This window comes from Microcebus murinus, chromosome 8 (genome assembly GCF_040939455.1).
Source record: "Microcebus murinus isolate Inina chromosome 8, M.murinus_Inina_mat1.0, whole genome shotgun sequence".
NCBI lineage: Eukaryota > Metazoa > Chordata > Mammalia > Primates > Cheirogaleidae > Microcebus > Microcebus murinus.
In genome coordinates this window covers 6004274-6018820 of record NC_134111.1, presented here as the reverse complement: position 1 = coordinate 6018820, position 14547 = coordinate 6004274, and the positions used below count along the sequence as shown (strand labels likewise).

The window sequence follows — 14547 nt, the reverse complement described above, 5'->3', positions numbered from 1 at the left end:
GAAGAGGGTGAACGAATCTGCCCAGGGCAGCAAGGACAGCTTCCTGCAGGGGCACGTGGCACAGTATCTGGCACCCAGGAGAAACTCGATGTTGGTTGAGTGAGTAGAGTATGCTAGACATTCAGAAATAAAGACACTGTGTTTATCTACATGCTGCTTAAATGTCTAGGCAGGTATGACAAGCAAAACAGATGCCATGTTGTGTGGCAGGTGGGACACTGCTCTTGTGACACTGTGTGGCCAAGCTGCTGTGGCATCAGTCTCCCCATTTGTAATACAGGGACAATCATATCTATTTCATAGTATTCTAGGGAAGAACAGATTTTTAAGGATGGATTAGTGTCATGTCTCATACATACCCAGTGTTCAATAAATAGCAAATATTATGACAGTGCAATGTCATACATGCAATAGTAACAAAGCACACAGCCACTCACCACAGGTCATAGTTGATGTCAGAGGAGACACTGTCTTCTGTAGCAGGAGAAACCACTGCAGCACCAGGAGGTTCCTGGAGGAGGTCAGTGTGAGCAGACAGGAAGGGCACCGCGGTGAGAGGGAAGGACTAGGTGAGTGCCCGGCAGACCGGCTGCTCCCGGGCTGTGCCAAGTCAGGCACACAGACAAAGGAGTCTTAGCCTCCTGTTCTTACAGGTGAACTGTGAGGTAGTGAGGGTTCTTTCCAGGGATAATATCATATGGATATTCAGAGTAGAGCCTGGTAGGAACCCATAGCATTTGACTAGACTGAAAAAAGTGGGGATGGATGGGGAGTTCTGTCTACCAGTGAGGAGGAGGGGACCGAACAGATGGAGATGGCCTTCGCAATGGTCAAGGCAAGGAGGGCCCCTACAGGATGATCATAGAAACAAATAAAGTCCCAGTGAACCCCAGTGGGTGGCCTTGCTCCTCCCTCCCCCGCCCCCCCCCAAGGTGGGCTATCAGCTGTGCATGTTGGTGGCTACTGTCCAGCTAGTTCTCCTCCCCAGGACCCACTGTTTTGTCAAACTGCAATCCCTGCCCAGAAAAATCTCTCTGCCCACACCTGAATGAGACCAGGTCAAAATAATGGAACCGAGGGGCCAGTGGTGGCCCTAAGTGCAAAGGGGGGGCAAGGGAGCGGAATGGGAAATGACTGCCTGCCTTCCATTAAGGTTCATCCTGCACAGCAGTTCCTGAGCAGGGCTCATTTGTTTCCTTGTTTGCAGCAAAGAATTTGGTGAGAAAATCTCAGCAGGGAGATAAATACCTGTAAAAAGCTGTATAGAATTTCCCAGGGAGAAGACTTGTGTGAAAGCCCTTATTTCACAAAGAAGAAAAAAGGGCTATTTTATGTGCATTGTGGGAGAAATTAGCAAGACACTTCTAATCTCTCCTGAGAGAAAATCCCAGAGAGGGGTCTACTCTCTCTGTGCTTTTCCCAGCTGTTTCCAGATGACAGTGTTTTGTGCCTCTTACCCAGACAGAGCTGCTGAGGTGCCTTTGTGTTCTGTCCTCCTGCAGGTGGATCGGCAACTGCGGCTCAGTTATAACTTCTCCCCGGAAGTGGAGTTCAGAGTCATAAGGTCACTCACCCTGGGCAAAGTCACAGGTATGTTGTTCTAGTTCCTTTCTTTCCACTGGGTTTTGTCAAAATAAATAAATAAGTAATTTTCATCGGGGTGTTTAGTGATTCCAATCTAGAGCCTTTCACTCCCATAATATACATCCGGAATGAAGCTTTCTGATTCCAGAAATGCTAAGATGTGTGTGTGGCAGGAATGGGGACTTACATTTATTTTAAATCTACTTTATAGAAGTTTGTGAAAGGTAAATTAATTAAATAAATAAAAATCATTAAATTTTTACTTAATTTAAAAGAATTTATTTATTAAATTTTACTTAATATTTTACTTGTATTTACTTAATTTTTACTTAAAGAAATGAGGTAAAGAGAATGAGGATTTGAGAAACCCAATAATTCATCAACAATTTATAGAGGATTGAAATCTCCTACTATAAAAGTGAATTTTTTTTTTTCTACTGGAAGCTCTGTGAATTTTAACTTTACATATGATGAGGGTATTTATTTGGTGCATGCAAGATTGATATTTTTATATATGCTTGTTGAATTGAACATTTTATCATGCTTAAGTGATCTTTTAAAATTATAATAGTCTTTTTGTACTTAAATCTATTTTGCCTATTATTAATGTAGCTATTACAGTTTTTCTTAGTTTAGTATTTGCCTGGTCTATCTTTCTGAATCTTTTTTCTTTCAATCATTTCTTTTCTTTAAGCCTTATATTCTTATGAAGAATATACAACTGAATTTTGATTGTTATACCCAACCTAGCGATCTGTTTTTTTTTATATTGGCAAATGTAAGTCCTTTTACATTTGGGGGCTACTTGTATAGTTGGATTTGTTTCTGCCACCTTACTTTCTATATATCCAACTTTTCCTGCAATTTTATCATGTTCTTTCTAACTCAGTCACAGTACGGTATAGAAAATATTAATAATTCTAGGCATTTGAAACAGGACTATATTCAACATAATAAATTAGTTACTTAAAAAATGTTGCAGCACTTATGGCATGGGTTCCTGTTAGGGTCTCTTGGACTGACTCCCCAAGATGATTAATGGGGACCCACTGCCCACTTATTCCAGACTAGCGTCCAGGAGCCACCGTGGCCCCAGAACTGCATGTCACTCCACAGAGGCAGGAGGAAACTTCTGAAAATATGGTTGCAGAGAATGTTTCATGCTGCCATGACTTTGCTTGCCAGTAGAAAGAGATGAAAAGGCAGGAAAATGAATCCTGCTACAGCCTCCTAGATTCATAAAGGGTATATAATTTCCAGAACATAATGCAAATCCAGAAACCTAGCCACTAGTTTATTTGTTCCTCGTTCCTTCCTTTATCTCAGACCTTTCTGCTGTTTGCCAAATTTTACTTCCTTCTTTATAAACTAAATCCTTTTGAATTTTTCTGTGTAAGGGTCTCTTAATTGTAGACATTTTATCTTTGAAAAGGTTTTTTATTTTACCTTTAATCTTGGAAGATAATTTTGCTAGACATACAATTCATTATTGAAAGATATTTTCCCTCGGATACTGGGGAATTATTCAGGGGTGTGATGGGGTCCCCGGCATTGGCTCATAAGAGCTGGTTAAACACCTCTCCCCGCCTCAGCATCCAATCGTATCTTGGTGATGGCTTGGAATTGGATGAATTGGAGGTGTTTACACCGTGGATATTTGAAATGCTAAGTCCCGACTCTTTTACCCCTTCTTGCTGAAGAGCCCGTTTCAGACACTTCAGCGTGCAGGTCTCTGTACTCTTGTCCGCTGGCCCCTGGCTTGCCGCTGAGAAGCTGGCAGTGCACCTGCTCTGCTTCTGAAGGTGCTCCCACCAACCCACCCCCACCTCCATAAGGCGATTTCAAGTCACCTCTTTGTCTTTGGTGTTTGTGATTTTCATTATCGTGTGTCTGATCATAGATTTCTTTTTTAAGTATCTTACTTGACATTGCTATGCTTCCTGTATCTATCCATTGGTTCATATGTATCTGTGGATCTAGTTTGCACGTATTATCATATGCATCTTTCCAACACTTCTTAAAAATTTTGAACATAATAAATCTTGCTTTTTCCTTATTCTTCCTATTCAATTCCTTTAGATCTGAATTAGATAAATCTTAGATTTTCTAATTTTATCCTCACATCTCTTACCTCTTTTTATAATAATTATTATTCTTTGTTACAAAATGTTTTGCATTCTGGGCAATTCATTTGGTTTTATCTTCACATTCAATAATTCTCTCTTTATGCCTAATCTCATTCAATGAGTCTTGTTTTATTGATTATGCCTGTTATTTATAAAAATAATACTTTGTTCTTTTTCAAATGTGTCTATTAATTAATACGGTCTGTTATCCCTGTTCTTTTTTTGCTTCCATCTTTTTATGTCTTTAAGAATTCCATTACTCAAGCCCAGATGACAGAGTGAGATCCTATCTCTTAAAAAAGCAAAAAAATAAAACCCCAAAAATAAAAAAAAGAATTCCATTAATATTCCACTAATATTTATTGAACATTTTGTCTCACTAATTTTAATATTTGAAGTATGTGGGGGCCCACAACTGTTGCTGTTTTCTAACTCTTTGCTATGATTGCCTGTTTCCTTTCACTGTGTGTGTGTGTGTGTGTGTGTGTGTGTGTGTGTGTGTGTGTGTGTACACTCATACTTGGTTGAGATTGATTTGTGGCAACTCTGAGGATCAAAAATTGGGAATCTTGCCCTACAGATTTGTGTTAATTTCTTCCAGGTGCCAGGAGGTACTACCAATTTAGGACAATTTTAATTTCTCATGTTGTTTTCTGAATAGTGGAAGAATATAAATTTGAGCTCCAAACCTGAGTGAGATCAAGCCTCTTGTTGAAGTCTTAGCAGAAATGCTGTTTGCATCAATATCATAATATGTCATATTGTTATTTTTCTTACTGTTTTGTTTTGCTGGTTTCTTTGTTTTATTTTAATTCAGAGCCACATTAGAGGTGAACAGATTTTTCTGCTTATTCCCTATGCTATTAGGTGTTTTCTTCTTTTTTTCTCCTCGTTCACTTTTCACTAAAGCATAATATCAGAGTCTCATGTCAAACATCTTCACTTTTCAAGGGCTCAAGACTTAAAATATCCCTTCTTTTTTAAAACAACTCACTTATTTTTCCCCAATATAATTATAATATTGGTTTATGGCTCACTATCTTCATCTCACCCTCCCTCTGAAAAAAAATTGTCAAAAAAAGGTTAGGATTCTTTTTAATTTCCTGGAGCTCAGCAAGGCATTAAAAATGCATTTGTTGCTTTTAATGAAGTAGTATTTCTTTTCAGAAAATCTAGTTTATTATATTGTTCTATGCTACCTAAATATATTTTGGGTCATTGAATCCTCATTTTAACCAAATCAAAAGAATCCTGGGAGGAGAAAGAATTTGGGCTTACTGACCACAAAGCCCAGGCCTTTTCCATGGCATCTACTTCATGTAATGGAGGCTCCAATAACATCCTCTTCTTAAAAAAAAATTCTTCTATGAATCTTGGAAGTGTGTATGGCATTCATGTGACCCTTCACCATTTTGAGTTAAATCAACAATAAGAATGCTGGAATAAAACTTTAAAACAAAGCACTACATGTTTAATGGGCACCTTGTCATTTTGTTTCTAATGCTACATGATTATCAGGTTAAAATAAAACTGTATTAAGATTGAAGAAGAATACCCAATAAAATGTCTTTGTTGTTCTAAGGGTGCCAGACCTCTGCCTACTGGCCTTCCTTCCCATCCAAACCACTATTAAACAGACATGAGGATTTGGACTCACATTTAACCTCAACATCTGTGGTCTATGAAAGGTTGCTAGCTAGAGGTAAAAGGAGATCATATGAACATGAACATCAGCCTCATGATTAAGGAGGGACACTAATTCTGGGGACTATTTGGAAAGAAAAGATCAAGCCCCATGTATACAGAAAGGGAGTAGAGTAGGGGTGAAGAAACAGGAAAAGGGGTGTAGAAATGGATTAGTGGAATTGAGAACACATGCAACCATATTTCACAATTTTAGAAAAGATTGCTTTATAGGAGACTTTCAACTGTAAATCAAGGATTTACAAGCATTTTTCATAGTGGATACTAAGGGGAAAACTATGTAGTGAATCTAGTTCTCCATTTTCTTCAGTACCACTAATAGCATTCCATTGCAGAGCAAAAGCAAGTTTGTTCATTATTATTATTTTTTTTGTAAAGGGAAATACCAATTCATTATTTTAGAAGATAGTCATGTGGTACATACTCTATGCCCACCATGGTGTTACAGATATTATACCAAGACAAATCAGGCAGTTACTTTCCTGAGGGTTCCTATGACACAGAGACCAGCTCCTGAAAACAGCAGAGACAGTAATGTTCATTAAAACTTCGTTGTTGGTTCTCTACAAATGTTGGTGCTCAAATAGGACAAGCCATGGGATGTTACTCAGTTTATTCTTTGGTTTACTGACATTTCTTGATTTTCAAGAGAGATTACTTGGTTCTGGCCTATTGCCTCAGTGAGTTTAAGAGAAAGTGACATGAAAAAGGAAAGAGAGAGAGAGAGAGAGAGAGAGAGAGAGAGAGAGAGAGAGAGAGAGAGAGAGAGAGAGAGAGAGAAGGCACAGGCCCATAGTTAGGACAGTCACCCATTTGGATAAGACCATCTGTTTCTGGGAAATTACTTAATTCCTTTGAAAGTTGAGATGTGCTTTCCTCAGCTTTAAACAGCGCGTGCGTTATCAGTGTGTTTCTAAGTCTCTGTCTAACTTGGCTCTGTCACAAGAACATGAATAGCCAGGCAGATTTAGCAATTCAAAAAGCTTGAAACTTCTAAAAGAAACTCTGCCTCTTTTGTATTTGTTTAAATTTATTCTTTTCTGGTCCTGATTTCTCTCTTTTTACTCTGCCAAAATGTATCACTAAATTTGATGGTAAAATAAAAACTACTATTTTTTGATATAATTAAGAAGAACTAAATAATTATTTTTCCAAAGGAAGACTTCTTACCAGTTTGCAAATTTAGGAAGTAGTTACTTTTAAAAATACAGAAACATATTAAATTTTGGTGGAAAGGAATTGCCTTTAAACTGTAGCTTCTTGTTTCTGAATAGATCTTAAAATAGAGTTTGCACTTGGGCGTGCTAATAGCATCATTCGCTCATGTGGCCAGGATTCCTCAATTCTCTGCCTCCTTGCTAGTTTGATAGAGCAAAGATCACACCTGGTAGAGACGTTATACTTCTGCTCTGATGGCTGTTTGCCTATGTAGTTTTAAGCATTTACTTGGCCCTAAAAAAGCCATACAAAAATTGAAAGGATTTCTTCTCAAGATGCATAAAATTTTTAGCTAATCTTTAAAGTGCAGGGCTATCTGTGAGCACTTGCATATATTTTTGTCCTGTTTAAAGTGAATTCTGATTGCTTCTATAGAACAGGGTTCTTTAATTCTCCCCAATTCCTCAGGTTTAAACTTCAAGCCTATTGTGTCTTCTTCAACATCATAGTATCTTTGAGTGAATAGCCTGACCACTTTCATGTTAAATCACTTCCCAAGCACCTTGCAGAGGGTGAGTAATGGTTGCCATTTTTGGAAAACAGCAGAATTGATGCATATAAATGAAACGTGTAGACTTTAAAGTGCTCATTTTGGAAAACTTTAATTCTTTTTTGGTTTTGAACACAGGCTCTTCTTATGGTTCAAATCTGGTGTAGTCAATATTAAACTAGGAAGTAAAATTCTAGAGTGGAAGATGCTCAGCTGTTTGAAGACAAATTGACCTATATTTGCATCTCTCCTATAATCAACTATTGTATGACCTTGGAGAATTTATCTAATCTGTAGTTCCTCACTGGTAAAATGAAGATAGTAACACTTACTTCATTTAATTTAATTAATGGAGATATGTAAGGATTTCATGCAACATTATATCCATAGTACTTGTTATTTACCATAAACTCAATACATATTAGTTTAAATGGTTTTTGATTTTTAAAGATTATGAGAACGTAAAGGAGAACTGATTTTTTTTTTAATTTTCCCGTCAAGGTGAATGTAAAGTTAATTTCCAAAGAGGCACTCGAACGTGCTCTAAAACAGCCATTCTGAACCCGGGTAGTCATGAACGAGTGAGTGTGACTCACTGTCCACGAGTACTGTTTCACGGGTTTATCAAATTCATACCAGCTTAAACAGTGACAACAAAAGAGAATATAACAGTTGGTAAAAGTGGAAAGTTCAAAACGTGGGGCCTGCTTTGGGTACAGCTGGATTCAGAAGCTCCAGTATTATCACAGTTCAGCCCCCATCAGTCTGTCTGTTTGTCACCCTGCTTCCCTCTTCCCGAGGCTTCATTCACAGGCAGCATTCCGTGCTAACACCTCCAGGCTTAAATACTACCAGTTCAGCATCCTGTGTGAAAACAAAGCCTCTCATTTTTTAAAGTTTCCAAAAAAGTCTTAGGATTGAGCTCCCAAGGACCAATTTGTGCCAAGTGACAAACCCGGACTGTGGCAGTGTCCAGGTGGCTGGGATACACTAGACAGCCATACCTGGATCATCACCAAGCTGTGGCTCTGGAGAGACAGAAAGGGTCAGCTCAATGTTAACCACGTGTGCTGAGGACAGGGAAAGGTTATTTCTCAAAAGGACGTTGAGATGCTCTTACCAGAGAATGAGCTGGACTGTGAGGACAGAATAGTCAAGAATGCCCGATAATACTACCCTTTTCTCATCTACAGTTTGCCATCTCTCTTGTGAGGAGGACAAAGGGGGATGCAGTTATAGAGGTAGGCTAGGGATGATGCATAATTTGGGGAATAGATTGTGCTTGTGTACATCAACAATCCAAATGTGTTACAACAGAAAAAAAAAATAATAGTCAAGAGATGCATTTTTTAAAGAAATAAATGCATGTTACCTTTTTTGGAACACGTTTGCAACTTTCCAAGTGACTCCTCTAAGAAATTGTTTTTTAAATTCCTATGTTTCTTAAATAATGTTTCACTTTGTTTATGGTCACATATAGTTATTTAGTAAATACCAAATTCCCAACCCACAGGCTCTTTCTGATTCAAATTGTAACATTGTGTGTAACTGTCTTATATTGTGTCCAGATAATTCTTAATGACATTGTCTCTCTGAGTAATAAAATATTTCAGGCTCATTAAACTTCTTTGACTTCCTGAGTCATGAGGTGAATGTTATGTTTTAAAGCATCCTTAAATATCAGATTTCAGCAAACATCCCAACTTCCCAAACACCCACCTCCTGTATTTTCTACTTTGTAGATAACCAACATTGAATTTCAACTGGGTTACATGGAATTTTTGATATTGTTTCTTTTAAAAATAATGAACTGCATTTTTCCCCATGGAGAAATTCAGTAGAAGATTTAGTTTCTCCTCATGCAACAGGAATGTGTGTTATCTTTTGATTTAAGATGCAGTTTTATTTCTGTATCTTAAATGAATCACTTCAGGATAGCAGCACAGCCCTGCTCTGTGCTCTGTACTGTTCGGGAAAAGTTGTCTGTTTTCTGTAAGAGTGAAACCACTCTTTGAACAGCATGCCCTTGAGTTATTCATTTGATATCATCACTTGTCTGCTCTGTCTTTGCTAGTGAGTAAATGCAATGAATGAAGCCAGCATATCCATGACATGTTGTTTCCAAATGCAGACTATCCTCAGCCAGGGAGGAGCTGTTAGCAATCTGTTTCCAAGAGGGTGGCCTTTAATGAAGTGCCAGAGTGTGCTCATCTCTGCCTGGCCGCGTCAGCAAAGGATAGTTTGGGTGCTGGACCAGAAATCATGGCACGACTGTAATTGATATAAAGTTTGAATTAGTTCTCCTCAAATAAAAAATATTGAACAGTACTATGACCACACAATGTGCTACTAAAAACTAAAAAGAAACAAAGAAACAAATTGTCCTTGTTCTTAAGATCCTAGGTACTTTAAAGCTCATTTGTTTCACAGGAAAGTTCTGAGGGTAAGTTCTGTCAAGAGTATTGAAGTTTTTCAGGATTTTAGGATATCTCTTGTAGGCTATGCTACACACTAGGATTTCTTCACGGTAACCAAATAATAATACTAACAATATATAATATTTGTGGCATACTAACAGTATTATATTAATAAAAACTAGTAGTTAATATTATTATTTGATAATATCATGCTGTGTGTCAGATCTAAACTCTTTCCTATATTAACTAATTTTTTCTCACAACCCAGGGAGGTAAGTCCCATTATTATTTCTGGTTTTAGAGATGAGAAAATGGAGTCATGGAGATGAAGTGTCTTTCCTAGTATCACAAACTAGCGTGTGTCTGTCTGGATTATACACCCTGATCCACGCGTCCTCAAACTACGGCCCATGGGCCACATGCGGCCTGCCGAGGACATTTATCCCTCTGGGTGTTTTTGCTGCTGCTGCCTGTCCTGCCTAGCAGCCGACTGGTCCCGGGCCCACAGTGCGCATGTGTGGAATGTGGGCCGCACTCTCCAACGGCCCTCCAACGGTCTGAGGGACAGTGAACTGGCCCCCTGTTTAAAAAGTTTGAGGACCCCTGCTAATCAATCCTGCCACGTTTGGAGTTTTCACAAATAGTGGGAGGTATTCCAGACAGTTCTGCTGAGGGCTTCTGCATCAAAGCTTTGTCTGTTCTGAACGTGGAGTGAGGGGAGCATTGATCATGGCAAGGATTTGGCATGTTGCTTATATATGCAGCTTTATAATCAGCCCTGCGTTCAAATCATGACTTCACCACTATCTAATGTGACCTGCACAAATTATTGAATTATCTGAACTTCAGTTTTCTTAATTCAAATATAGGTATTTATTATTGCAACACTTACTGTTCGGAAAATCAGATGATGTGTGTAGCATAATGCTTGATATAAAATAAAAGCTCAATAAATGTTTGTAATCCCAATAAAAATAATAATAGAAGCCACCTCATCCAACACAGCTCCATTACTTGAGAATGACTTTAGATTCCAATCTATCACCTGCCAGGTAAAGGAGTTCCTCTCTTTGCATAACGAAGCTTGAGTTTCACTCTTCCCCCTGCTCCAGAGTAATGGACGAGGCAGTGTGTGGCCTTGACTCTGCTGATGATTGGTAGATAGTGGAGGGGAGTGTGGACAGGATTTAGCTTCTGATGAAATCATCTTACAATAGTTGAACCAGGCCAAACACACCTGACATTATTTAAACTTCTGGTCTTGGGAGCAGAGGTGTCTCTGATGGGTTATAGACATGTGACATTTGCTAAGTCAACCAAGATTAAAGTCCTGGAATCTAGTCTGAGGTTTGAAGATGTCCAACATCGGCTCCCCTGTCTCCCCTTCTCAGCCTGGGCTGATCGTGAGGTTTCAAAGACAGGACTCCGGCCTTATTTATGGTTTTATCTTCCTTGCTACCTACCATATTTGCAGGCACATATTAAGTGTTCCTTAATGTACATTGAAGAAAAAATATGTGTATATATGTATATTTATATGTATGTGTAAATATTAGGAATCTGAACGGCCATCATAGTACACGTTACAGGTCCCAGGGTCACACCGCCAGCTGCCTCTAGGTCTTGGATGCAGATCTGCAGGTTTTGCATACACTGTGATTTTTCTCTCGCAGGGTGCATGGCAGTGAGGTGGGACATGAATGGGTTTGGAATCAGACAGTTCTGAGCTCAAACCCTATAAAGGTCACTTGCCACCTCTGTCACTGCTAACTGCACCTCTCTGAGCCTTGGTTTCCTCATCTATAAAGTAAAAGGAGTCATCTTGGCTTTATTGATTTGTTACGAAGATAAGAGGCAATGAGCGTGGAGTGTCTGGCACTCAGTGGTATTTGGAAACAGCAGCCATCGTTAATGAGAGTGTACAACCATTGTGCCTATTGATTTTCTTTGGCTGGTATCCTCTTCCTTGCCAATGGCACCGCTATTGATTTGTTTGCGCTTTGCCTGGGGAGTCTGGGCCTGTGTTATCAATGTCAATGTTGACAAGGTAATGAAGTGAAAAGGGTCCGAGCTGAGAGTAATGAACTCCCTGCAGCAGCTTGCAGGGGGCTCTCCCAAGCTTGGTGAGGGCGGAAGCCCCTTCCTGGATAGAAGCTGAAGGAAACAAGGGGAACAAGCACAGATTAGAATTGGAGGTGCTTTCCCACACGTAGGGAGAGGGAATGAGGCCCAGGATGGTTGTGTGGCCACTGGTTATTCATTTAGTCTACCAGGATTTATTTTGTAGGATGCCATTAATGATAATAAATTGAATATTGAAACAGGTTAAAATAGCATGAAGCTCATAGCCACTTAGGAATGATTATAAGTCATTTATTCCTAGGAGAGATTTGACCTGAATCTCTGGATTTTCCTTTTCCCTTCCACAATTATGATTGCTAATGATTGGTGTCAGAGCGGGGGTCTTAGTCTTAGTTTCTCTATCTTTTGTTTAATAAAGAGTCACAATGACTGCTTTCCAGTGGGAGAATAAATAAGTCATTCCACCTAGGAAATTTATGGTTTGAGTTCATTCGCTTAAAATTAACTACTGCTGCCTATTCTAATCAACCCTGACTAGGACATGTGCCTTATCTTTCTCATTTATTTCCTCACCTTTTTCAAAATGCTTCCAGAGAATTTAAGCCTTGCATAGGGCAAACCTCTCTTAAAAGATCAACATTATACAAATATAATATTTGAAATTAGGAAAATTACTGCCTAGTATTCTTTTTAGATAATTCACCCAATTCATGCCTTAAGCACCTATGATATACCAGGCAAGGTAATAAGTGAAAGTATGAGAATTTTAAAGAGGTATATAGCCTGTGCATCTTTGTTCCCAAACTGTTAAAACACATATTTCCAGAGATAAGATATTTGACAATTACCACATGAGTAGTTTTGAAAAGAGCTGTGCAGATCGAGTGTGCTTAGGGTTCACAAGAGGACAAGACCATTTCCAGCCAAGGTGACCCAGAATAGTGCCATGGGAGATCAGCTCTGGCCTTAGTCTTGAGACACAGGTTTTGTCTCAATAAATGGAGCACATTCTGGGGAGCTGTAATGGTGTGAGGCAAACAGGACGGCGGGGAAAGATGGGCAAAGATGATGTGGTGGGAACAGCGACTAGCCATCCTCAGAGGACTTGCACATGCAGGGAGTAGACAGAGGAAAGGAAAACAGGAAGTTCAGTTGCAGGGACGTTAGAGAGGACCTGAGGGCTCTGCAAGGCGTCCGGACTCCGCTGTGCACCATGCGGATGGGAGAGGCATGGAGGGAAGGCTCATGGTGGGAGCTGCTGCCGCCAGTCTGTCTGTGGGCGGCAAGCAGGGCGGAGGACAGGGGCCGGGTGTGGAGGCTGTGCTGGTCTGTCCTTCAGGTATCAGGGACAACCGCTTGCACTGAGGATTGCAGCTGCACTGGGGAGCAGGTGCAGGCGGAGGTGTGAACTAAGAGTTGGAAGATCTGGGTGACTCACTGGGTAGGTGGGTGTCAGGCCACAGAGGACAGGAGTAGAAGGTGCAGGAGGAAGGAGAAAGAGGTGTAGCCATGCCCAGTGATTGCAGGGGGAGTCAAACAGGTCTGGTCCGACCTGAGCCCCATTTTACTACTTTGGGGGATGCATCATAACTGATTATAGGGCTGCCACTTTACCCTCCTCCTTTAAGCCAGCTGGATGGCCTGCTCAGCTGCTTCTGGAATTGCGACATCCCCACCGTGAAGGACAGGGGGAGGAGACACAGGTCCGATATCGATGGAGAGATTCTGGTTTGGAACATGCACTGTGGCAATGTTCACACTGGTCCACAGCTGTGTGGGACAGATCTCTCCCCACCTTGAACTTGCTCACAGTTCCCTGCCCTGTGTTTCTCCTCTGTGTGTGGAGCTGCTTCCCTGGGGCAGAGTGTGGCCTCTGAAGGCAGGACTGTTTGTTGGCCATATTCGTATCCTTCCCACCTCGAAGCACAAGCCCCCATGCACCCTCTGTGCCCTGAGTGTTTTACAGCAGGCTTCTCTTGATTAGGAGTGCATTGCTGACGAGGTCCTGTTTTCAGTTCAGGAGGGAGATGCTTGTGTTTCTATTCCTGGTTTTAGAATCCCATATGCGAGTGACCAACCATTCCGGTCTACCCAAGCCTAAGGGATTTCCAGGGATGGTGAGTAATGCGAGCTAAAACTGACACAGTCCTGGTCAGTTACCCTAGGCCACACTCACTTTAGGGGTTTTGAATAGTTTCATGGCTCTGAACTCCAGTTGAGCAGTAGAATCTCACAATCGGTGCTGTGTCCGGCTGCCATCGTCCCTGCAGGTGTGCGAGGGGCGGGGCTGGGGAGGAGTGGGCGTGAACCCATCAGCCCACTTACTGAGTCCCTGCCGGGCTGCAGCACACAGCAGCCACGTGTGCCCAGGTGACAGGAGAAGGACGTGGAGTTGTGTCTGCTGTTAAAATTCCAGTGATCTCTGTGGAGACCCCACATTGTACACAGTGGTAATTACAAAACAACTGATCTTTAAGGCGTGGAATTTGTATTCTAAGGACATTTAAAGGCTAGAGAAAGAAAAATGCAAAAGTAAAACCATCTGTAACCAGGATGCTCTTCTCCACCATCCCTGGCAGAGTGCTGGGGCCCCTCTTTGTGAAGGGTGACATGTCATTGTTAGTTCTGCACAGCAAGGTGTCTCCATCAGGCAGGGGCCAATCAGATATGCTGTGTCCAGCACAGATTGGCTGCTCTAGGTCTCGGAACACGAAGTCCTGGATATATCATCCATGCTAGCAAGAGCTCACATTATATTGGGGGCTGCAGAGGTGTCTTTGGCATGTTGTGGGAGGTGGGGGCCTTGGTCACATGTGTAGGTAGAGTGCCTCTTTCTTCCAAGGTATAAGTGAAACTTTTATACACAAGGACACCAAGCTAAGCTCTTGGAGATTTACATGGGCTTCAAGGTTTATCTTCTCTTATC

General features: G+C 40.8%; 1 protein-coding gene across 1 annotated transcript in view; it reads left to right on the top strand.

Annotated features, from left to right (window-relative positions):
* CNTNAP5 (contactin associated protein family member 5) overlaps window positions 1-14547 on the top strand; it is a 772432-nt gene that overhangs the window by 725144 nt on the left and 32741 nt on the right. The window contains exon 21 of the mRNA XM_012755965.3: window positions 1503-1590. Within this exon, the coding sequence (XP_012611419.2) occupies window positions 1503-1590 (88 nt within the window). The remainder of the gene's footprint in view (window positions 1-1502; window positions 1591-14547) is intronic.